The sequence below is a fragment of the Merops nubicus genome, unplaced genomic scaffold (assembly GCF_000691845.1).
Source record: "Merops nubicus isolate BGI_N331 unplaced genomic scaffold, ASM69184v1 scaffold4477, whole genome shotgun sequence".
In the NCBI taxonomy this organism is placed as follows: Eukaryota; Metazoa; Chordata; class Aves; order Coraciiformes; family Meropidae; genus Merops; species Merops nubicus.
This window is the reverse complement of record NW_008620842.1, coordinates 37810-62131: the sequence shown is the minus strand read 5'-3', so window position 1 is coordinate 62131 and position 24322 is coordinate 37810. Positions and strand designations below refer to the sequence as shown.

Sequence of the window (24322 nt, the reverse complement as noted above, 5' to 3'; positions counted from 1 at the left end):
GACTAGAAAGTAAGTGTTCTACATATGCATGCAAAAAATTTCAAAGGTGTTGGGGGGATTTAAACTAGAAAGCCTTGGCTCTGCAACTAGCAAATCAATTACAATACAAAAATAATACTGAGAACCACCAAGGCGAAGTGGACAGTTTGGGAGTATGGAGAAGGGTGTCTTGGGGTGCTGCATCAGATCCAGTGCTGCTAGAAGAGGTGCTGGCAAAGTGTCCTTGCTTCAGTTCCCATAACTGCACTACATGCCCATAGCTGAAAGAGCATCAGCTAGCTAATAACCTCAAGAATGTTCACCTTGAAGTGATTTTACCTTCCTTCACACTAACCTTACCTGTATGCCAGCCAAAAGCAGATGAAGCCTGAACTGTTCAGAAAAATCTGCCCTTTGAATGTTGAGCCTCCCAGCCACTCAGTCAAGCATAGTCACACTTACATGGCTGTTAACTCTGCCTCATATCCTGAGGCAGGAGTCTGGGAAATGGAGAAAAATACATATATTTTCCAAGCGGACTGATAAGCCTTTACATTAGGGCTGTCAAGTGGATTTTCAGGGTAGCAAATAAAAATCCATGTCTTTTAGAAACTGTTTTGTTTTAGAAACGTAGCACTTATTACTTGGTACTACCTTTCAGTAGGTTTTTCCTCCTGCTTTTATAGAATTATCTCTGGTTTTATTACATTCCTGGCTGTTGCCTCACTTTTGTTTCTCAACTGTTGATTTTATGGCATAATAAATAATACAAACTATGTATGTTTCTTGGATTTATGCAGTATGTTTGAAAATAACTGTTGCCTCTATTTATTTAAATATAGATACTACATTCACTTATTGACGTTCCTATCAATAAAGACTTCATATTGCAAAACATATGACACATTAATTTGAGAATTTGTTTTCTTTCTGATGGCATATTCAGTAGCCTGTTGCTTCATTGAGTGCCTCTAGAGAGTTGAGTTTGGGTCTCAACGTGTTAAAAAACACATTCTGAAAATAAAAAAAAAGATTCTATTAAAAAAGTGAAATTGTTTTTTCTGGGAGCACGCACACCATTTTCTTTTAAAATGATTTTGATGATACTAGCAGCACTGCTCAAGTTTTCTTTGGATGTCTATGAGACTATCTATTTTATCCTTCAATATTGGTCTAGAGGGTAGAATAAGCTTGAGATTTAGATTGAAGTCTTAAAAATGTATGTAAATGTTCGCACCTTTCAATACTATTTCAGTATTCTTCCATGAACTGAGAAATATTCTTTGTTACCTAATGTTGTTGTAAATGACTGACACAAAAAAAACCCCAAGGATTTCAAAATTTGGCATAGGATATTTTAAATATGCATGAGAAAAAGTAACAGTACACACTATCTGATGACCTGATAGTTACTGTTTTATTTGTTACCTGCAGTTTCAGCTGAAAGCAAAGTAATTATGGATAGTAATATTTACCTAGTAGGTCTGAGCCCCTGCAATCCCAAAACTGAATCTTTGTCCATTTCCAGTGACATAGGTCATAGTTTGATGTCACTGTTCATGTTTTTACATTTTTTATGGGTTTTAGTGGCTTACGTAGAGTTTGGTGTTGTCTGAACTTCATGGTACAGAAATCATTCTTACACTACGTTGAAACTTGGGAAGGTTCCGCATATGTACACATCAGCAGCTTTAACCTGTGAACCAGTAAATGCAGAAGTTAACTATCGGCGGTTGCTGTCTGTGCTGTACCACCCTTCCTCATCTGTATTTCTTCCTCTTCTGAAGAGGGTGTTTGTTTTGTAATGAGCTGCGGTGGGCTACCATTGTATTCTTCTGCGTATCTGTTGTCAACACATCGATTTTGCCATTATGCTGCAGGATGGAAATTTAGCAACAGAGCCAGAGGCTGATGTTCCACTATTGGCTATCAGTGGAAGAAAGTGTTTGTTACCTCTCCCCAACATTACTACGGCTCAGTGTTGCCTCAGTAAAACTCTGGGAGCTACTATTTGAATTCCAGAATAGTTTTCCAGGCATCTTGTTATATTATTGGTGCCACTCATTCTTAAAAGAATTTATAGTTGCTTACTCCTCTAGAGCTGGGCAATAGTGTCATTCCAGTGTCTTCTACTAAGATGACTACCTCAGGGATTTAAGTAGTTTTTCAAAAATGGTATCCAAATGCATGTAAACTTTGTTCCCTTCCTTACTGTGTATCAACAGGAAGAGACATTTCTCTTCCAGTTCTTCTGACTTTTGTCTCTGGATGTCTAATGTTTGCAACTGTGTTAACAAGCCTCAGGTCGGCAAAACATCTCTTGTTGGAAAGAAAGAGAATAATAAATATGCTTGTATATGGCTTTCTACGAGATCAACCTAATTTCTTATACACAAGAAAGTGTGTGCATTGGAGCAGATCCCAGTATAAAATTCTTTTGCATACAGATTCAAACTCTTGTTGTTGTGACATAAATGCATGTTTCAAAAGATGGAAGGGAACAGGTGAGAACTGAGAACAAACCTTGCAGAACAAACATGCAACCTTCGTCCCTTCTATTGATTTGCTTACATTTTCATTCATACATATTGAGCTTTTTTCCCACTTTGAAGTAATGCAACTGTCCCTAACTCATGCTGATAGATGCAGCATGTGAGATTAAGTTTCTCAAAGAAACATTAATCCAATTACTTGTTCCTCAGGTGAAAAAAAAAAAAAAAAAAAAAAAAAAAGCAGGTTTTATATTATGAAAACTTTACAATATGTATGATAGTATATTGAACCAGATATTTAAATAAGAATATGAATGAAAAATACTACAAAAAAAAACAGAAAACATTAACATCAACATTTGCCTTTAATTGTACAATCTAAAGGTAGTATTAACACATGATTATACATTATTTTTCTAGTTTGGTGAAAAACAATTCCATGTGCTTATTCATAGTTTTAGTGGTTCCAATTGGCTCTTGAAAGTCTTTCACTTCAGTGAAGTGAATGGGATGTGGTAGACCTGAGTTCTAATCTTCATTGCTCATTTCACTTTGACCAATGAGATTTCTGCAAGCCTGGGTTAACAGGGCTCAGGTATTAGATTACAGAGCAAGGGTATATCATTTAAAAATTTATCCTTTTAGAATTGATAGCTTGTTAATATTGCACAGTGTTACCATTGTTGAAACATTCTGTAGAATTGTAAGGCTGAATTTATTAGCCTTCATTCAAAATATTTGAGAAATTAATTAGTGAATGCTGTTCAGAAAAGATTTTTGATACCATTAAGCTCTGCTAAAACTCAAGCAGATTCCAGCTTCCGAGTTGTTTTTTTCAGTCGTAACTTTTCTTTTTAGTGATCCCGGCAGCCAAGAGGGGGTGCAGAAGAGATATAATCTTGCCAAATTCCTTTTGGCTGTTTTAAATGTATTTTTGTTCAAAACATGCTTGGAATTTGGAATTGCATTACAAATTAAAAATAATTAAATAAACAAAAAAAAAAGACAAAGCATAGGATCTGCGCTAATACAAATTAAGAAGTGTTGCAGTTACTACGTCACTCCCAGCAGCTGATGAAAAAGTAGCCTGAAGAGTTTCTTTCCTCCAGGTTCTTGCTAGTCACAGTTAGCACTGATTGAAACCTTTTCCTAAATTGACTGACATACCAGCATTTTCAAAGATGTTGTGGGAATGTCATCCACTTGTAGAACCATATGACTAGCTTCAGAGTCTGACCTGTTGTGATGCACAGGGGAATGTGTCACTCTTGAGGCATCTCCACCTTTAGGGAGGCAGCTTGGCAGTAGTTATAATGGCCAATGATACCACAAAATTTACAGTGGCAAATGAAAAATATTATACATGATAGAAACAGGGGGTTTATTTAGATAGGCATAATATACTGTAGTTACTGAAGTATCAATGACTGTGAAAGAAGGGGCCAGATTTTTCTCAGGCTGTGTCTGCTGTATGCCATGAGTTGTACTTAAAGGAGACAGAATTGCAGTAAACAGACATAGGTAGCTCACTACAGAAGGTGAGGAGATAAGGAGTCAGTGAGATGACCAGATAGTCTTTGTGACTTACAGAGCAGGGGATGTGCCAGGTAGGAAGGAAGCTGCCTCACACCATTGGAGTAAGTTACGGCTATTTTGGTGACCAGGGAATACTGGCAGTTGGCAGAAGCTAAAGCAGCTCTACCCCTCAGGCTACTTTAGTTGTCTTTGCTCTTATTCACAGTATTTTTGCTTTTCAAAGTAATTAATCAAGAGCTTTTGTTTTTTTAGAAAAATATCCTTCTTGAAAGATGATGCATTCAAAAACACATTATCTCTGGTCCTAGCATGGATCATGAACTCACTCCCTCCTCAAAAGAATAGGAGCATAGTTTCCTGGCTTGCCAGCTATATTCCCCAAATGTTTCCAGCAACTCTGCATTCAAGCTTTATCTAAAACAAAGTTTTAAAAACCTCATCGGCACAACTCAGCTTGAAAGACTGAAAAATGTCTAACTTTAGCTTGCATATATTTAGAACACTTTGCAAAACCAGTCTAGTCTGTCAGTATTTAGTATAACCTGCTCTGTGACCCTCCTTAGCAAAGGAAATCTGGTGGCATCTTGCCCTGGTGTCACAACAGTAGTTTCCCTCTTTCTGGTTTCATCTGGTCTCCCAGGGAGAAGTAATAGTCTTCCACGTGAAAGTGAGAGAAGGAGATGTTCACCTTAAGGACATGCATTGAAAATAAATCTGAAACTCATTTCCTTGCACATAATCTGGCTTTTTACATTGAAATGATCTTTTGGATTTTAGAGTGCTTGCAGAAAGTCTGTGAGCAAGTCTTGGGCTACTAATACCATCAAATGGCTTATTCTGTTCTTGAGATTTGTTTCAGTAGAAGGTGCAGGAAATATAGATTTAATTTTTTTATTCAAACTCAGTAGATGGTTTGGGACAATTAATTTCCAATTGTTTCCCAGTAGAGCAGATTTACTTGTATATTAATGAGGCACAGGTGTTAGGCCCCTGGTGCCTGCATGCCTGGGAGGCATATTTAGGTTGTTTATCTAGTCAGCCATAGGTACTGCAAGGTACTCAGGCTTGCCTTTAACAGTTTATACAGTGAGTCTTTTTAATTTTTTGATGTTTTTTTAAATTTGCTAGCACCTGTTAAAATTTTAAAACTGATCATGTAGAAAGAAGTAGGCGTGATTCCAATAGTAAATAGCACTAAATGTTAAAGAAAGTCATCTTCTATTATGCTTAACTGCCCAGCTTGACATTAAGAAGAAAAGAAGGTTCATTTAAGCAAATACGTCAAGTGAGAAGCTAATACAGTCAACAGTATACTTTTCAGTTGCATATTTTTGGAATAGGTACTTCTTTGTCTACAGCTGAAACATGAATGTGTTTATATTAATATTCATTTTTCTTGTTTATTCACTGAACTGCAGTACCAACATTTTAGAGGAAATGGAATAGCCTCCATAGACATTATAAATTTCAGTAGCTGGCATAATTATAGCGATCTACATATTCATTAAATCCAAAGAAGAAATGTGTCCAAAAAGACAGCCATGCGTTTAGAAATGGTACACAACTAAATATATACATTTTTTAAAAGTTCCTTTCCTCTGCTTATCCAAAATTGCGTAGCATCATATAGTCCTTAAATCAGCTAAGGCTTATTTTGATTAAATGTTCGTTCCTTTTGCTTTTGCACACAGTAAAGAATGGGAAGAACTATTTGTAAACAACAATTACTTGGCAGCTATACGGCTGAAGGGGATTAATGGGCAGCTGAGAAGCAGCAGGTTCCGTAGTGTTTGCTGGAAGGTAAGAAGAGAAAATATTTATTTACAGTTTGTGGTTGCAATATATCAACACATTACCTGATGCGCTGGAAGATTATTGATGCAAAGAATCATGAATTTTCCGAGAGACTTCATCCCAATGTTTTCCTACTCATTTTTATAATTCATAGGACATTTGCTAATCATATTGAGTTGCCTTAAAGCTGAATTGTGGATGGTAGCAAAAGATTCCTGGGAAGGAATATCTTTGTGCTGGGTGGCGTGTTTAGAATTGAGTGCCACACAGCCATCTCTCCTCTCAGTCTCTGTGTAGTGAAGTCATGCAGGGGAAATAAAAAGGAAGTTTATGTTTTCTTCCACAATTTATGTTTTGTGGAAGTTGGGACACCCTTAAATCAGTCTGATGCTTCTGCTAGCAGCTTCTTCCAGCGAGATGAGAAAATGAAGTCCAATCCCTCTTGAAATAACTGGATAGAGAGGGAATCCTGGTCTTCCAACACAACAGGTTCTCAGAGGTCTCTTACTGTGTTTTTTAAAGTTGCAGGGGAAGGAAGAGAGAAAGAAAGCAAATACTGAGGCACTATATAAAGTCCAAAAGAATTCTTCTGCACTGTCACCAGGTCTTCTGTGCTGCACTATATAATAGCAAACATTCCCTCTAGTAGAGTTAATGTATATTAGCATTGATAGTTTAAATTGCCTCACTTGGAATTTCTTATGCTTCACTTTGCCACAAATATCTATAGAAAGAAAACAAAAATAGTGTTTGTATTAATGTGAATTAAATAAATTTGAAAATTGAAAATTTAAGTTTGACATATATGTAGCACTGTACAATTTAAAAGTTAATTAAAGTGAATTAAAATTTTCTTCAGAAGGCCAGGAGTATTTTATAGGTCTTTGCTTTCTTCTTACGTGTAGAGTACCTGCTCCTCCTTTCTGCGATGGTTTCAGCTCTCTGGTAGGATCTATGTTGAATTGATAAAACCTAATGGATTTGTTTTGTTTTGTTGCTAGCTGTTTCTGGAGGTTCTACCCCAAGACAGAAGTCAATGGATTAAAACCACTTCAGACTTAAGAACTTCTTACAATAAGATCAAAGAAATTGTAAGTTGGTACAAAATAGATTCTCTGCTCTTATGCTTTGACATAGATCATAGAATCATAGAATGGTTTAGGTTGGAAGGGACCTTAAAGATCATCTAGTACCAACCCCCCTGCCATGAGCAGGGACACCTTCCACCAGATAAAGTTGCTAAAGCCCCATCCAACATGGCTTTGAACAGCTCCAGGGACAGGACATCCACAACTTCTCTGGGCAAGCTGTTCCTGTGTCTGACCACCCTCATAGTAAAGAATTTCTTCCTTATATCTAATCTAAATCTGGCCTCTTTCAGTTTAAAACAATTACCCTTGTCCTATCACTACACTCCCTGGTAAAGAGTCCTTCCTCATCTTTCCTGTAGACTCCCTGTACATAATGGAAGGCCATTATAAAGTAAAGATATTAATAGAGTGTAACAAAAGGATTTGGTTTTCTTCTGGTTTTACCCAGCACATTACAAATCCTCGGAAAGCGGGACAGCAAGATCTGATAATCAACAACCCACTCTCTCAAGATGAGGGGGTAAGTTGACCGTTGGCTCTGTCAACATGTGCTACTAAAATTTTCATTTTCATCATACTGACACAAGTGAGTTCTTGATGAAGAAGGCAAAATGGCAGGTGTTAAAATCTCCCTCTTAAATTTCCAAACTGGCTTGTGTTAACAATTGGTTCACGGGCTCTGCTGAACAACCAGAAATGCTCATTTCCAGGTTAATATTCTGATTGTTCAGAGCTTATCGCAGGGATGGCTGCGATGAACGAAAAATCACTGCTGGACTGTAAGTCCAGCTTCACAGTATATCCTTTCTTTAACTGATATGCTTTTTTATCTCTGTGTTTTCATTTTAAACATGAAATAATTTTACCTTGAAAAAATAATAGTTGAAGGACTGTTTAAACAGTCAATATGAAGGTAATGCTCTTAAGTGCAAATACTGACAAATAAGACAGCTTGGCCTTGGAAGTTTTTCTCCAGCAAAAATAGAATTGTACACCTGAGTTGTATACCTGCTGAGTTAAGTATAAAGTACCAGGCTGCAAAACAGGCATTTCTTCCACGGTTTTTAATTCTTTTTCTTTATAGTTAAAAGAAACAAAACTTTCTTTTCTAATGAGAAAGCAGTGAGCTGGAAAATAAGAGATCCAGATTTTAAAGACATACTGAAAATGGGGTAAAATTATTTGACCTGGCTGTCATTAAATGCAGAACATCCAGCTATCATTGAAATTAGGACTTCCTAGAAGCTTTGTATTTTTGAAGTCATAACACTTTGAGGAGAGCTTACATGTAGATTTGGAAGCTTTTAAAGCTTAAAAGTTTTAGGTAACTTTTTTTTTTTTACAGTTTCAGCTGCATTTTCTTATACTTGAAAAGCTCCTAAGTATTTTATAGGGCATATCTTTTAAGCTTTTCTGTTAATTACGTTAACACTTCGAAAATTCTTTTTTATCAGATTTTCAAAAGAACTTAATTCTATTAAAATAATTTGTTTGGCTACATTTTGGAGGTTTACACCTGGAAAGACACAGATATCTTTGATGGGCTTACTTGTTCTTCCATTTTGTTCATAAATGGAAGCCCATATTTTTTCTGCTTCATATTTAATGCAGGAAGGAGATTTGCTTGTTGAAAAGTGGCAGTATTGGTTATAGGCACATTGGTGGCTGCAGCCAGTATGACACTGCATGCCATCAAACCGTTCTTGCATCCAGATGGACAGAAGGTTGTGTCCAATGTGAAAGATTTAAAGTGTTTCTGCTATAGGTTGTGATTGTACAGTGACAAAGTGTTATTTTTGGCTATGATGTCTTCAGACAATAGAAGACAAAGGTTAACATATCAGAGTATGTGGCAGGGAATTAATCTACAAAACAAAACCACAGCCCAAATCAGGCACAGGAATGAAGAGTGAAATGCCTTTGAGCCTCTGCAGTGACAATGTTTTACCCTTTCAGTGTTCTGGGTTTTGCTTCCTTTTGACAAAGTAGATTCTGTTTCCTTCCTCCTTTGCTGTGGTGGAAGAGGTGTGGGACCAGGGGCAGGGGAGTTTTAAAATATGACATAGCTGCGTGAAGGACCTGCAAGTTAGAGATGCTAATGTAATGTAAGGCATTGTCAAGGATATAAATACTTTCAAATTTGTTTTTTTCTCATAGTCTCTAATACACATATAGAAGCTATTTAACATTTTCTCTTTGGTTATTTTACCTTCTGTCTGCTAGATAACAGTAATTTACTTTCTCTTTTCTTTCTGTAGAGTGTAAACCACTATGGGAATGAATTGTATATAGGGGAGCAAGAAATTCTGGAAATTTTGTAGCTGCTCTCTTTGTACAGCATTTCATTCACTGGTGCTGCTGCTATCTGAAAAGCAGCCTGCATGAAAAGACTGCTGTAGATTTTGTTCCTTCTGTGTTTTCATCAATATGGCTAAGCTGCCATTCCTTTAGAATAAAGAATAGGCTTTACAATAATTTTCTAGAACATACAAATAACATTTGCTGACTTCTTTCATTTTCTTATAATAGGTATTTGATCATACCTTCCTTATTCGATTTCACCACCACTAAAACAAACTAACTTGCTTCCAAACAGTTTCTTAGTATGGAAATTATAGCAGCTTCTAATTAGAGTCTGTACATTCTTAGGATAAATGTAGTACAGTATAGTGTACAAACCTTTTAGAGTGAACGAACTACTGAATTTCTTTCAGTTGAGCTGCTGGTTCTGGTAAATTTGAATTTACTCTGCCTTTCTAAGTATTCCACATAGACTACTTACAAGTGACTCTCAGAACTCCATCCAGTAAGCACATGGATTGAGCCTAGAGCAGGGATCCAGGAGCTTGAACGTTTTCATCTGTGATCTAAACTGACTTTCTCAGACACATTGGGCTATTCAACAACATTCTTTTTCACCCATAAAATATTGATAAACCTTTCTACCAGGAATGTTGATGATTAATTAGTTAATATTTGTACAGTACTTTGCTGGTGTAGTATGTAAGCCTTAAGCATTAGTAGAAGTCTCTGACACAATTATTTTTCCTTATTTCAGAGTCTTTGGAATAAATTTTTTCAGGATAAAGAGCTTCGAGCAATGATTGAACAAGATGTGACAAGAACGTATGTAGATCTTTAAAGAAATTTCTATATATGCATTTAGATTCTGCGTTTTTATGTGGTATATATTATATTGTGTTTTCTTGACTTCAGTTAGTGTAAATGTCAGGATCATTGAACATGAATGTGTAGAAACATATATTAAATGTATAAAAATACGGCTTTCTTGGAGTGAAAAGCGAGAAAATAGATTTAAACATTAAACCCTGGAGATTTATTGGTATCATTGAAGAAAAGCTCTTTTAAATTAAGTTATTAGGAAGTGTACTGCTATGTGAAATTCAAAGAGCAGTTTTCCATAGGAAGCAAAGAGAAGGTAAGAGAAAGTGAAAGGTCTTCTAACTAAATTATGATTGTAATAGACTGAACAGATTACTTTAATTCTTAACAATTAATAATAAAAAAGCAGGTTTTAATGAATAAGAGAAATGTCATTTATCTAGAGAAGTTAAGCATTTCTATTTTTATTTATCCCTTTTCCAGTATTATTTGTCACATATGCCTTTTAAAATTTGTCCCAATATTACTGTGGTTAGTTTTCATCTTCTCAGCCCTTAAGACATTCCTGTCTAGGAACTTGTTTGAATTCCTGAAAACATTTCAGAGTGGAAGCTTTTAACTGATGTGTACATCTAATTAAATTCAATTACTGATTTGCTACCGTGTTACATTTTACTGTATTTCAAATAGTTTTCCTCATAACTTGGAAAAAGTGGTGATAGTCATAGACTTTAAAAATCCCAAGCTCACACAGTTTCATTTACAGAAACAAAGTCATGCAGAAGAAATCATTGCTGTCTGTTTTTGGGATGTTTTACGTGTCCATCCCTAGATCCAGTCCTGAATCCATTTTGCCATGAGATGTATAATTAAAATCTGAGTATGCTTTCATGTGCATTCTAACAACAGATGGTATTTTTTGTTTGTTAAGGGAAGCAGTTCAGGATGTTCTAAGATTAAAATATATATGTATCGAAACTGTAACTGGAGAATGAAAAGTTGTTTGGAGGTTGTGTTGGATGCAAGACTGTTATTTTAAAATACATACATATACACAAAGTCCAGGGTTTCAGTCTGGCAAATCACAGCGTGAGTAATATTCACCAATATCAGTAATAGTGACTAGAGACATTTCCATTTAGGTATTTATACAAAATAATGTCTTCTTGAATCAACAGCAGTATACATTATGTGTCATCATATCAAAGTTAGTCAAAAAATGAAGGAGCAAAATTTGTCAAAGTAACATTATTTTATAAACTACATGCATTTATATATATATTAATTGTTTAACTAATCATAAAACATCGTGTGCGTTTTATGTATTTATATGTATCTGTTTGTAAAATATTGTTAGTGTAAGAAGGAACAAGTTCTACATTTCTTGGCTTTGGAATATAAGTACCCTTTCTTTAACGTTGTCCGTGTTCATTTCCATTCTTTAAATAAATTGCTTGGAGTTGGAATTTAAAAAAATTGTCATTAACTTACAATGCCTTTTACTAAAGTTAAAATAATTGAGTATTATATTCAGTTACCATAATCATTGACTTCTAGCTTCTGTTTCTTATTTAACAAATATTTTTTATGTTCTTTGTTGAGTTCAGTACTTCATCATCCACCAACATAAAGTAAATAATACCATAGAGAGTGATGCTAACTGCACACAGAGTAGCAAACCAGAGTCATAGCTATGAAAGCAGAAAAAAATTTACTCTGTTTGTATTAGAATTCTCTGAAGTGTAGATGGGAAAAGTGGGCAGACATACGTTTTTTAAATTGTTATTGGTTTAAATTGTTTCAAATTTAAACTTAAATTACCTAAGGGGAACTGTGATGAAGTAAGTTTGTATATGTGTGTTCATATGCATTTTGTGAATACTTACCTTACTTAGTAACTAGGTTTGTAAAACATAGATGCTCATAAATTAGCTAATCATCCTTTAGAATCTATATATCTAAAGAATTTTAGGACACAATCTCTTCCTAAAGTACAGGTCTAGTATAGGTCTGATGAATCACACTGTAACGAAGTATGTTTTTATTCAGTAATTGTAAAAGGTTTATAGCTCACCTGTACCTAACTAAACTGTAGTCACCTAAAGTCAGGTGAGAGTAATCCAAACCATAATGTCTAACTATAATATTTTGCCTGTTGCATGATAAGAACTTCCAATATTTACAAGGGAAGTACAGAAGGATTTTAAGTTAGTCCTAACTCCTTAATATTCAGCATTCGTAGTCAATCACCTGACTTATTTTTTATGGTAGTTGAGAGACTCAGAATGGATTTTCCTTCAGCTGTCTAGAAAAGTTGAGCTGGAACGAAACACCATCTCCTTCTATCGCAAGTGAGAAGCTTCTAAAAATGAGGATGGGAAAGAGAGTAAGGGAGGTTTACTATAATACAAGTAAAATTCTTTTACAAGTAACATTCTTTTAAATGTAGGTAGCAATGCCAACCCAGTTAAGACTGTAATACTGCATTCAATTGTTCTACTAAGAAAGGAAAGTCTATATGAACTAGCACTATAGTAACTCAGCACAGACTTAAGACCACAATGATTAATTACTGTCATTCAAAACATGTACCAAGGAACAGTGCTGTTTTATTTTGTGATGGTTTAGAAAGTAAGTGATAAATAAGATTTTTTTTAAAATATTCTGCAGAAATGGAAATACTGGCAGATGCCAGAGTATCTAGCTAGCAGTCAAATCAAAATCCCAGTGTATTTGCTGGTGTCATCTTGTACATCTAGGATTGTAAATTGCTAGATTGGATTACCCTCTTTCCCTCACTGGTATTTTAAGAAAACAAAATGCTTAGAGGGCATTCCTCGTAGACTAATCAAGTGGTTTTTTTTTACTTTTGTATTAGTATTTTTATATATTGGTCTATGTAGTTTCTGCTTCAGGAGTAACAATCAACAGTTCAGGACAGTGGAAGCTGTGTGAAGAGGAGTAGTGGTGGGTGCTGCTCTTTCAGCCTCTTCATCTCCAAATACCAAAAAGAAAGCCCCAAACAGACCCATAAAAAATGTAATGGAGAAGTCATTAAGCAGCTACATCCTTCCTGAGCATATAGAAGAGATGGGAAGAAACAACAATCCATTGAGTATGAAAACAGGAGACAACATCTAGTTTCTATGTAAGAGGAGAGACTACTGGAAAGGAGAACTATCTGTATATAATTTATTCCTTTTCAAGATAACAGTGAGCAATACAGGGAACAGTTATTGTTATTCTTTTTCAGACCTTTGCAGTTGCAAGAGCATCTTCCATTTTTCCTGGTTTAGTAGCTTTCCCTCTTCCAGCTGACTAACAGCATTGGGGAATGGCAGAGGATGGAATCTGTTCATGAGGGAAAAGATGGTCACTTCATGACTGGTTAAGAGCCTAGTTTTCCTCTGCCACCAATTTTTTTCCATTGAGTATTTGTGCATCCTTATATTTGGTTGCCAGCCTAAGTTTCTTCTGTGTCAAAGTCTGCCTGCCTCTGGTGTAGGGGCCTCTAAATGGGCTAAAGGAATGTTTTAAAACATGATAACTAATTCACACCAGTCTTCACTTCAGAAAGCAGGGACTTGAAAGCATCATTATTTAATTGTAGCAGTTGTGGTAAAAGTCTAGCAAAATTCCCCTGTTCTTACACAGTCTTTCTCAGAAATGTAATTAAACATAATATTCTAGTATTCATGAAAAGTATTCTTACCTTGTGTGATTTGAGGATACTCTTATTTCTAAAACAGTGCTTTAATCATAAAATTACATTCTCCATAAAAATCCATCCTGAACTGATAGTTCCCTCATGATCTCTTGTATTTACATTTACTATAATTAATATTTCAGCCAGCTTATTTCTGAGTTCATTATTATCCTTTCTGTCACAATCTCTGGTATTACTAGATCCTCACAGCTATCTCTGTGTATTTTTTAGTTTTCTTTGTTAACCTTCTCTTCTTAAACTGGATAGGGCAGGCCTGAATAACAGTCCTTTAGAAATAATCTCTTCAAACCCCTAAATTATGTCGATTGCCATCTGTTGTAATGCACTTTTGGTCTCAGCTGTGTCCTTCCTTTAGAGTAATATGATTAGTAGGAGTGCATACAAGTTTCCCAATGTTGCTCTACTGTTACCCCTGCCAGGTGCCAGGAAAATGTTACACCCTTCATCCCAGTGATGCCTTTCTCAGGATTTCAGCTTTGCAGTGTTTAAGCCACAGTGTCTTCTCTGCCTTGGCTCCTGATTCAAGTCCTTCATACAAGGATTTCAAAGCACCTTGTAAAGTTTAAGACGGATACTAAAGACAGTGAAATGCCTAATTATATTGCATCGTAAGATGCCAAGGATATATGTTGGAGTTTAGGATACTGTTTTTCATGTCAATGATGAGATATTTTAATAGTCTTGTCATTAAAATACTAATCATTTTTCAAATGTTCATAAAATATTGAATCCTTTTGTATTTGCTTCTTCTGACATACTCTTCTTTCTTCCATTTTATTCCAGTTTAGAACTGGAAATTTTTCCAGACTTCCTTAATGTATTGTAAGTCTTGTACTCTTCCTTTGCCCAACTTTTATCTTGAGAAAAATGAAAAGCAGGGCTAAACACTATTTGTGGAACTGCAGGGCAGACTGCTGGTTCAATTACAGTTGCAAGCCTAATTGAGATTTTAAAAATGAGAGGATGTCATATAAAGTATATTTTGATTTGATCAAAATCAGTATCAAAAGTTTTGATCTTTGATGCTTATTTTTCAAGTGCCTGAACCAAATTAATTAATAGATAACTGTTTACAACAGTTTTAGTATTAACTGACTTGGTTTTTTGAGAGAAGAAGCGTCTGGTTTTCATCATGCTTCTTTTCTACACTGTTGCTAGCAAGTTTTAGATTTACTAGTGAAGGACTGTGGAGCACAGTGTTGGAGTTAAGTTACTTTTGGGAAACTCTGCCACCTGGGACCAGAATCGTCTTTTGGGCTGCTTGGTTTGGCAGTAAGAGTCTGTGCAGGAGGGAGAGGGTAGATCTTTGCTGCAGTCATTGCCTCTCATTCTGTCTCCTTCCATTCTGCGTCAGTTCAACTTCTTTTCACGACATGGAGGAGGAAAAAATCTTGGTCCTGGCTTTATTTTGATTGATTTCTCCAAGTCATTTTCAGTGGACTGGCTATGTGTAAGAAGTTGATGATTTAAACAATCTGCCACTGTATTTCATTCTTCCAGATCTCTAGTTTTCATAAAGTTAAAAGGGGTTACTCATATAGCTGGTGATATCATTTTATCTGTGTAGCAGACTGGTTTGTTCAGAATTTTGGTCGCAAAACAAATATAATAAGCCTTTAGAAGTATTCTTACACTAGCAGCACCCACAATTCACAGAGCAGTGGGAAAGCAGACAAGGGAGGTGCTGTCTTACCTAAAGCTGTTTCTAGAAGACCAGCAACTGAGATTCTGTGTGCTATATTGTTTACTTTTGCTGTATTTCTTCATTTTCAGCTTTCCTGAAATGCAGTATTTCCAGCAGGAAAATGTGAGGAAAATTCTTACAGATGTTCTGTTCTGCTACGCCAGAGAAAATGAGCAGTTGCTTTATAAACAGGTAATGAAAGTACTGTACCGGTGGCATTCGTTGACTCAACATCTTCTATACAGTTTGACAATAATGTAGTTCTGTTGTATCCAGAGTTGTATCGTAATGCTAAAGTAATCAAAGAGCTGCTTGTCAGCTGGATAGTAAGAAAAGTAAGTTCATTGAGTAACATATGCTTTTTCCTCATAAGACAGTCCATCAAATTGTTTTCTTTAAAGTTGCCAAGTTGTCTAACTTCAAATTTCTTCATAAACAACATCTTTTTCTTCAGTGTTGATTAAGAAAGAGAAAGAAAAAGAAAAAGAAACGTTTTCTGTGCTTATGTAAAGAAAGAAAGTATGCACCAGTATTAGAAATTATAATGAATAAATATAAAGAGCAACACAGGAAATTTAGGCAAAGTTACTGCTTTAAGTTTCACGTAATGTAAGTTCTTCTTCAGAGTGTTAAAGCCATGTGGTACGTTAGCAAATAGATCCTTTATCTAACCCTGTAGCATCCAAGTACAATGCAGCTGACAAATGCTTCTTGACTGAAGAATAATGATGCTATAAATACTACTTTTACAGTGTTACATGAAGCAGAGCCTGCTCAAACCATTTTTGATAAAATGGTAAAGAAAGCTGTAAGTCTGAACTGTGCATCCATATGCAATGCAGGGTAAATTAATTTAACATTTGTTCTGAAGGTTTTGAAGTGAGTATAAGCTTCATACTAAATTAAAGTAGCAAGACCAATATGCAGACTATTGACATAAGTATATTTGTATTTGTTTATTCAGCCTCTCAACTGTAGGGTGAGTAGGGACTGACAAAGTGAGGGATACTCTGTGCATGGAGAAAGGATAAACTGTAGAGTAGCATACTTCAAGTAGAAAAAAAATACAATCCAAAATACAAATACTTCCTGACAAAAATACAGAATTCTGGTAAATGTGAAGATTTTTATAAGATCCTGTATGTTTTCATGCATGGTCTGTGACCACCCTATCCTCGAGCAAGGAAATGAGTGACTTCTTGTGAATAAAACAACAGATATGAGTTCAAGCAACAGTTACTTCTGTACAACTGTCTTACGGATTATATCAAAAATCAAATGTATAGTTATCAAACAAATGAAATCTCTATCAGCTGGTTATTTCTCATGTTTGACAGACAGTAAGCAAGGAACAATCTTGCATAAGAACAAGAGAAAATGAGATTTGTGAGCTCTATTTTGAAGAGCACTGCTAATGAAAACACTTGAGCAATATTTGGCCTCCCCTTTCTAGTTAATATAGGCCAGAGCGCTGATGATAGGAAAATAGAAGAACACATTCCAGCTAATTTAGTCCATCACTTATTGAACAAGAAGTATTATTTTACCCTTTGATATGACTTAAAAGGACTTAATTATCCTCTGCTTATATTTTAAATCCTCTTGATACCTTACCAAGAAATAATACCTTTCTACATAAGGATGGAATATTTAGCCAGATCAAATTTAAAAAAAAAAGAAGCCCTGAGTTTCATCACAAGCTGTTAAAGCTATTATTTTCTACTAGGTGACACCCCGTTTAACATAGACCATATTGTTAATAGTTATGGGATTTTATTGAATTAATGAGACTGTTATCATGTAGTAGAATGTCTTGCTGAGTTAATTGAAACTGCAGAGATTATATAAATGGTATTAATGAACTTTGACTGCCTGGTGCCTCAGCTTTAATAAAGACTGCTTGGTGGGCTAAATGAACATAGGCAGATAAAAGAACAGGTTCAATTTTGCGAGCCTACGGGCTGTTGACGAAGAAAACTTCTTTACCTCTGTTTTCAACTGGTGTGCATCAGTTGTGCAGTAATTCCAGGAAGGGTTTGCCACAGGGCTAAGGGGAGAGGTGAAGTGCAGAAAATTAAATAAATTTGGATCATCAAAAACTGTTGATTTAATCTCTCTGAAGTGTGTTCAGTATATCACCCAAGTCTCATGGTGCTGTGCCAACTCCACAAAATAGCAAATGACTGTGGTTTTCCTCTCTACTGGTGGATGTAGCAGTTCTATTAGGAGCTTTTATTTTTTCTTACCTCATTTTAAAAAGGTAGTTTTGTTTGGTTGGTTTTTAAAATGAATGCTCCTGTTAGCTTATTAATAACAGTTCTACTTTTTTATCCTCATGTCTCTCTTTTTAGATTACATTTCTTTCATGTCCATCAGTTCTCACCTGTCTCTGAATTAGGAAATAGTTTGGGGTGGTGACAGGATATGGGTTTTTTTTCACACTTCTAGCAAATACCTATGTTGCCGTCTGTCTTTGTCCACTGTTTTTATCGGTTCTGTTTTTACTACTAACTCAAGCCTCACTTCCCATAATAATTTCCACTACATCAAAGCCTAGCACATTTTCTTGAAAGTAGTGAAGGTTACCATTAATTTTATCAATAACAGATCACTTTCAAGCTGCTCTCTCCACAGTGACCTGAATACAAATCTCAAATTAAGGACTTTGTCTTCGATATCCATCATGGGACTGGTCTTGTTCTCTTTAAGAATTCCTCTGTCTTGTTTGTATGACCACAAGACCTACATTTGCTACTAGAATTGTAACACTTGGCCAGTAAATGAGAAGTTATACTTCTATCTATAAGCATCTCTTCTGGACCCAGTGTTACTCTTTTAAAATATTTGGGAAAAGTTATAGTTCCTTGACAATTTGCATACTTGTAAACTTCAGATAAGCCTTATTTACTTTTTATTGAGACTATTACTTAGCATTAGCATCCAGTCTTACAAGAAACAATCAATAATGTTTAGTATGTTTATGTGCATGCAGGTTGTCTTTGTGGTAGGGTTTGTGGTTTTTTGACTGTCATGAAGGAACATTTTATTTGATGAAAAAGATACTTCTCTCCCTAGTCAAATGGAATAGAACGTTGTGAAGCTGTGTTACAGATTTTAAAGGCAGAATCCTCACTGGATTTGTTGGATTTTTAAATAGCAGCCTTAAATATAAAATCTGAAGAGAATAGCATAGTACTCTTAGTAATACATAAAAATTATTCTTAGCATTCTTCTGTAAGACTGCTGCCAAAATTCTGGTCCTAGTTACTCCAGAAAGAAATAATGACAATTAAACTAAATCATTAGGCCGACTTGTTTGCTCATGATTTGATTGCCCTTAGAGAAGTCAATATAATATTGAAATTCATTGATTCATTTTTGTCTGTAGAAATGCTGTATTTCTGGTTTCTTTCTAAACCAGACTGTATTATGAAATCAATATTTTGTTGTAGCTGGGAAGTGTCATAAAATTATCTGAGCTCTGTCAACTTATTTATTAAGACTAAAGAGTTTTAGTAAACTGCAGCATTGAAAAAATATGTCTATGCATATTACACTAGTGGCTTTTCTTGCCAAGCTAAAAATCTCTAAACATTTGAAGTACTCTTGTAACTGAAAGATCAGAGGTATCTTTTTGAAATCCTGATATTTCATCATCTGTTTGTTTTGTTTTTGTTGTATGTGGGCAGCCACATTATGATTCTGCTTTATTATAAAGTTGATACATTATTATGTTGGAAGAACATATGATGTGCTTTTATCTTTTATAACTAATTCTTATTTTATGTCCTCTTTCATTTTCTTCAGCTTATATATTTACATCTTAGGTGGTAGTTCTATTAGATAGTCGACTTTTTGGCATTTCCATTTCTCTTATTTCATATTAGTCTATCAGGGCGAATAAAAGATTAGATGTGGAGCTGTTAATTAGCTAAAGGCTATGTATGAAAGTACAACCCAGGTTATATATGGTTTATTTAAATATTTTTGCCACTTACATTTATTGTCTAATCCTGGACTTATCTCCATGTCTCTGCTGTTCCTCTCTCTCCTGGTATGACCATAAGACTTCCAGAAATCTAAAGTTGTCTATATCTAACCCATATTGTTGTGTTTGAAGATTTTATATCAGCTCATCAGCTTCTGAAATCAAGTGGCTGCATTGGGTTGTTTGGTTGGTTTTTTTTTTTTGTTCCTCCTAACTGGATTTCTACTCAGACTTCATCTTTCAAAGTAGTCCCTACAGGTTCAGAAATAGGAAGAGAAAGAAAATATCCAAACCTCATTAGTTTTGCTGTCTTTAGCTTTGCTCAGCCAACTGACTGCTATTGCTGCAATCCTACAATCGAGGCTATAAGTCATCTCAGTACTGAAGAAATTAAAATTATATTTCCTAGGATTTCAGTTGATAGCACACAGAGAAATTTCCAAACCTCGTTTATTTTTCTCTTCAACACTGCTTGGTATTGGAATTTCCTTTTACAAACAGGTAAGAATCACGAATGTGCATCTGAGCACACTAAAAGTAATGATCTAGAGAGGGGCTTCCACATCTACCTCTCTGCTCAGTTTGGATTGCTTAAGGAAAATTTCCATTATTTCCAATAAAAGTTAAAGGGTTTTGGTAGTTAACGGATCTGTTTTATACATATGAGGACGATAAACTAACTCACTGATGCTGAATACTCCTCAAACGCTGCATGGAGTATCAACTGGTAGACCAGCAAAACAGCAGGGTAGCTGCACAAGCACTAACACTTCCATTGCTCACATCTGTCCATCACTGAAAGAGCTGGAAGAGCAAGTGGAGAAATGATTCCTCGCTTGGAACTGCAAGTGTAAAAGAACAGCTCCTGTGCAGGGACCCATCATCTGATTCCAAACAGCAGTCTGAAATGCCTGTATTTGATGGGCCAGCCCCAGTACTCTTTCTGCCAACAGAATAGACAAGATGGCCTTCCTGGCCCCCGTGTCTGCCCAGAGCACTCACCCGGTGTTGGGACTGAGGGTCCACTTGGTGAAGCAGCTATACCTTTGAACTGGAGCACTGTTGACAGCACACTCTTCTTTCTACAGCCAGACAAGGACTGAGCCCAGAGCGAGACCCAGCAGGGCTCACCCTAGGCCTGGATGCCTAGTACCAAGCCCCAGCTGTAGTTGGTGATTTTGGGCTGAGGCTAGGAGTTCCTTCCCCTTGGGGTGATCCTTGTGTCCAGAGGCAACACTCAAGTCTCAGTCATTTTTCCCACATTTCTTCCATCACCCAGGGGCTCCCCTATCGTTTGTGTGGCTGATCCCCACCCCAGCCTGAAGTCCACCACTAGGAGCCCAACTCCTCCAAAATAACCAAATTCCCCAGTTATGATACCTCAAATCCTCCTTTTCCCTGATTTTTTTTTTTTTTTTTTTTTTTCCCTGAGGGAAGGGGCTGAATATCTGCTGAAGATGAGGTTTCATTCCACAGGCTGTAGTTTTACATGCCAGTGCATTTCTGCTTGCCAGATGGATTTCTTGTTTCACAAAGTAGTTTATTCTGCTCCTGATAACAAAATAAGCCCCAGGTGAATCAAGGCATATCAAGACTCCTTTTTTGTTCCTGTTGAGCCCCAGGTAAAAGCATCAGTGGAGACCCACTGGCTCTAATGCTGGCTCAAATCCTCAACTGTCCACCAGTTTTCTCTCTTCTGATCCTGCTTGTTTCTGTATTTTTTTCTGTATCTTAATATAGATTGCACATAGAAGTAATAGTTTGTAATGGAACAGTACCAGGTTTCTTATGCATTGTGTTATAATGAGTTTATTTTTAATATTGACATAATGACTCTTTTTTAAAAAAAGGAAAAAGACAATTATTTCTCATGTCCATAGGAGTGCAAGTTTCATTTTCTGATTTCCCAAATAGCTGCCCTTGTCTCCTCTAAAGGCTACTCCATGCTGGTTTTTGAACATTATCAAATAAAAATAATTTTAAATTTTGTAATCTGTCCCTATTGCTGGTCTTTGTACTGTGGATCATATTTGTCATTATCATAAATAAAATTCATATTTATGAACATAGATCTTGGAGTAAACTGCCAGATGCAGGGTTGACTACCACTGCCAATTTGTTGTCTGTTGTGTTAGGAAAAGGCAGAATAACTTAGTTCTGTATATTACAGAAGAATAAACACTTAGATTTAATCAGAATTAAAGATAAAAACCATTGATTATGAAAAAGTTCTGTTAAGAATGTAAATGTTTTTGTTAGTCTGCATCTAATAGTACTGGCTGCCTGTTGTTAGGCAGTAGGAGCTACTATATGGCTGGAAAAATCTTACTCTACTTTTGCTTTCTTTTACATTTAGGGTATGCATGAACTTCTAGCTCCCATTGTCTTTATCCTGCATTGTGACCACCAAGCTTTTTCACATGCCAGTGAAGCAGCACAACCAAGGCAAGCATTTATGTTTTATTTGTATAATATCAAAAATCTACCTTCTTAAAAATAAAAATGAAGTTGGCTGGACTAGAACTTAAAAATGTGTTCCTTAATTCTTTGTTTAGAATTAATAAATTTATATCAGAAATTGTTATGTCCTCCTGCTTTGATGGAAATGTCCTTATTTCATCTTCCCTATGACAGCTTCTGAAAGGGGGATTGAAAGTGTAGACGTTAGTCTCTTCACAGATAGATATTAGCTGGCAAAAAAAGAGGAAACAAGAAACCTAAGGAAAACCTTAATCAAAAAAAACTTATATACCTGCCTAGCATTTCACCTTATTCTGATTGCCAGAAATGGTTTCAAGTTTATCATTGCAGAGAGGAAAGAGATTAGAGAACTAGTCACAGAACAAACATCTTAGCAACTCTCTTCCCTCATATCTTAAAATAGCACCAATATAGACAAATTGTTGTGATTGATATTTCTTTTATTACCTGCAGTGCTGTAGCTGCAACATGTGATTGTCCTTTAACTTGGTAGTAACATTAAGTTTAGCTATTGATTCTCCATTTCACTCAGGCTGCATCTGTGCACATGTAATCATACACTTGTAAAATATTGCATGACACACAGTTGCCTGTCAGCCAAATTCCGTTGCCTTTTTTCTTACCCTATATGTAAAGCTTCTTTAATATTTTTCTTTAAAAAAAAAAAGAGTAGTTGCCTTCTTGTGCCAATTGTGATACTTAGGTAATTTCTTTTCATTTATCATTTGCACTCTCCTTTGGAGTCCAAACAGTGCATAAAAGCCAATTTAATTACATGTACTATATAATATAACCTCTGTTAGCACCCCTCAATTTGGTTGTCTAAAGGCAGTTAAGCATAAGGATGGAGATTATTTACGAGTGTCTGTTTTTATTCAATGTCTGTCCATAGATATCCTGAAATTACCTAGAAGATGCTCTTCAGTGCTAAGTAACTTAAAGTAACATTGTATTATTCACAGCATTCTGTTCCATACCCACTGAAAAAGTAGAGCTAAGCAGCAAAGTCAATGGAAAAGAGGTGCTGTCACTGATTAATTGCTGTTAAAGTACAATAAAAATACAGGCTATTAAAACAAAATAAATTAATGTTTTGATACTGCATATTTGACCAGTAACCATATTTTTTTTCTGTTTGGGACAAACAGTGATAGATTGTGCAGCAATCAATTATTCTAGATCAAGCATATTCAAATAATACATTGTGACATTCAGTAATTTGTTATTTGGAATAATTAGATGGTTACTTCATTGTAGTGCAGACAAGGCAGCTAATTTGTTTTTGATCTTTATAAAAAGGAAAGACTTCATTTGTTCAATGGAGTTGCTCTTTTTAATTAAAAAGGCTAGTTTTCTCATTTGCACTTTATATGAAATTCGGCTTAAATACATAATAGTACATGCAGAACGTTGACCAAAAATAAACATTCACATTTGGATTGTTCACTGTTGCCTTTTTCAGTGAGGAAATGAAAGTTCTTTTGAATCCTGAATATCTGGAACATGATGCCTAGTAAGTTTCAACAACTTCCTTTACATTCAATTTGCTCTTATTTGTAATACATTATTTAACACCAAGTTTCTGGGTTTTTCCTCTTCAGTGCAATGTTCACACATCTTATGAAAACTGCAGAACATTGGTTTTCAACATTTGAACATGAAAGTCAGAAGGTAAATAATCTAAAATGTATTTTTAACTAAATGTGACTTTTAATATGGCTGAAGTAGTTTGAAACTAATAAAGAATCTTCTCTTAAAACAACTTGGTTAAAGCAGGCTCAACCCAGTTTACATTCTTTAGATGTTCCTCAGAATTTGGTCATAAGGTCTTGTGGAAAGTCTTCCAGTTGAGAATTCCTATCTGTTGAAAGATCACTTTGTAATCAAAAGCTAAATATGCATACACAGATTCTGCTATGTATGAGTGATGCTTTAGTGTAGCGTTCGAAAGAACGACTGTTGTAGGCACATCTGTGTGCCCAAAACCTGTGCAAATGCCACATTGAATAAATGCATATGGGCAGTGGTTAATGTTGTGAGACTTTAATTTTTCTCAGCTGTTTACAATATAACGAATTTGCTGTCAAACCCAAACTTTAGTCATAGACTGTCCATCAGAGATCAGAGTGCATATTTCTCTGACTTCACTCCATTTCCTTTCTTTTTTTTTTGTTCTTGGCCTCAGACTGTTTAAAGAGAGGGAATGTCTGTGCCCCTGGATCTCCTGTGTGCCCACACAGACACCACTGTATTTACTATGTTGCTTCATTTCATAGAAAGCTTTTTCTGTGTTCTGGGTTTAGTTCCACAGAACTCTTCTTTGCAAGGACCTTCTAGGGACTGTCTAGTCCCTCCTGTAACTGTTTTTCTTTCATGGCATGAAGGACAATTCCCTCAATCAATTGCTCGAGGTTTCCTTTGAATACT

At 35.7% G+C, this 24322-nt stretch overlaps 1 protein-coding gene across 1 annotated transcript in view; it reads left to right on the top strand.

The window, feature by feature from the left end:
- The window catches only part of LOC103776700 (TBC1 domain family member 5-like), a 67686-nt gene that overhangs the window by 39167 nt on the left and 4197 nt on the right, over positions 1–24322 (top strand). Inside the window, exons 3-10 of the mRNA XM_008944222.1 lie at positions 5699–5807; positions 6803–6892; positions 7341–7412; positions 9951–10018; positions 15516–15618; positions 21771–21859; positions 23358–23408; positions 23497–23566. Of these exons, the coding sequence (XP_008942470.1) occupies positions 5699–5807; positions 6803–6892; positions 7341–7412; positions 9951–10018; positions 15516–15618; positions 21771–21859; positions 23358–23408; positions 23497–23566 (652 nt within the window). The remainder of the gene's footprint in view (positions 1–5698; positions 5808–6802; positions 6893–7340; positions 7413–9950; positions 10019–15515; positions 15619–21770; positions 21860–23357; positions 23409–23496; positions 23567–24322) is intronic.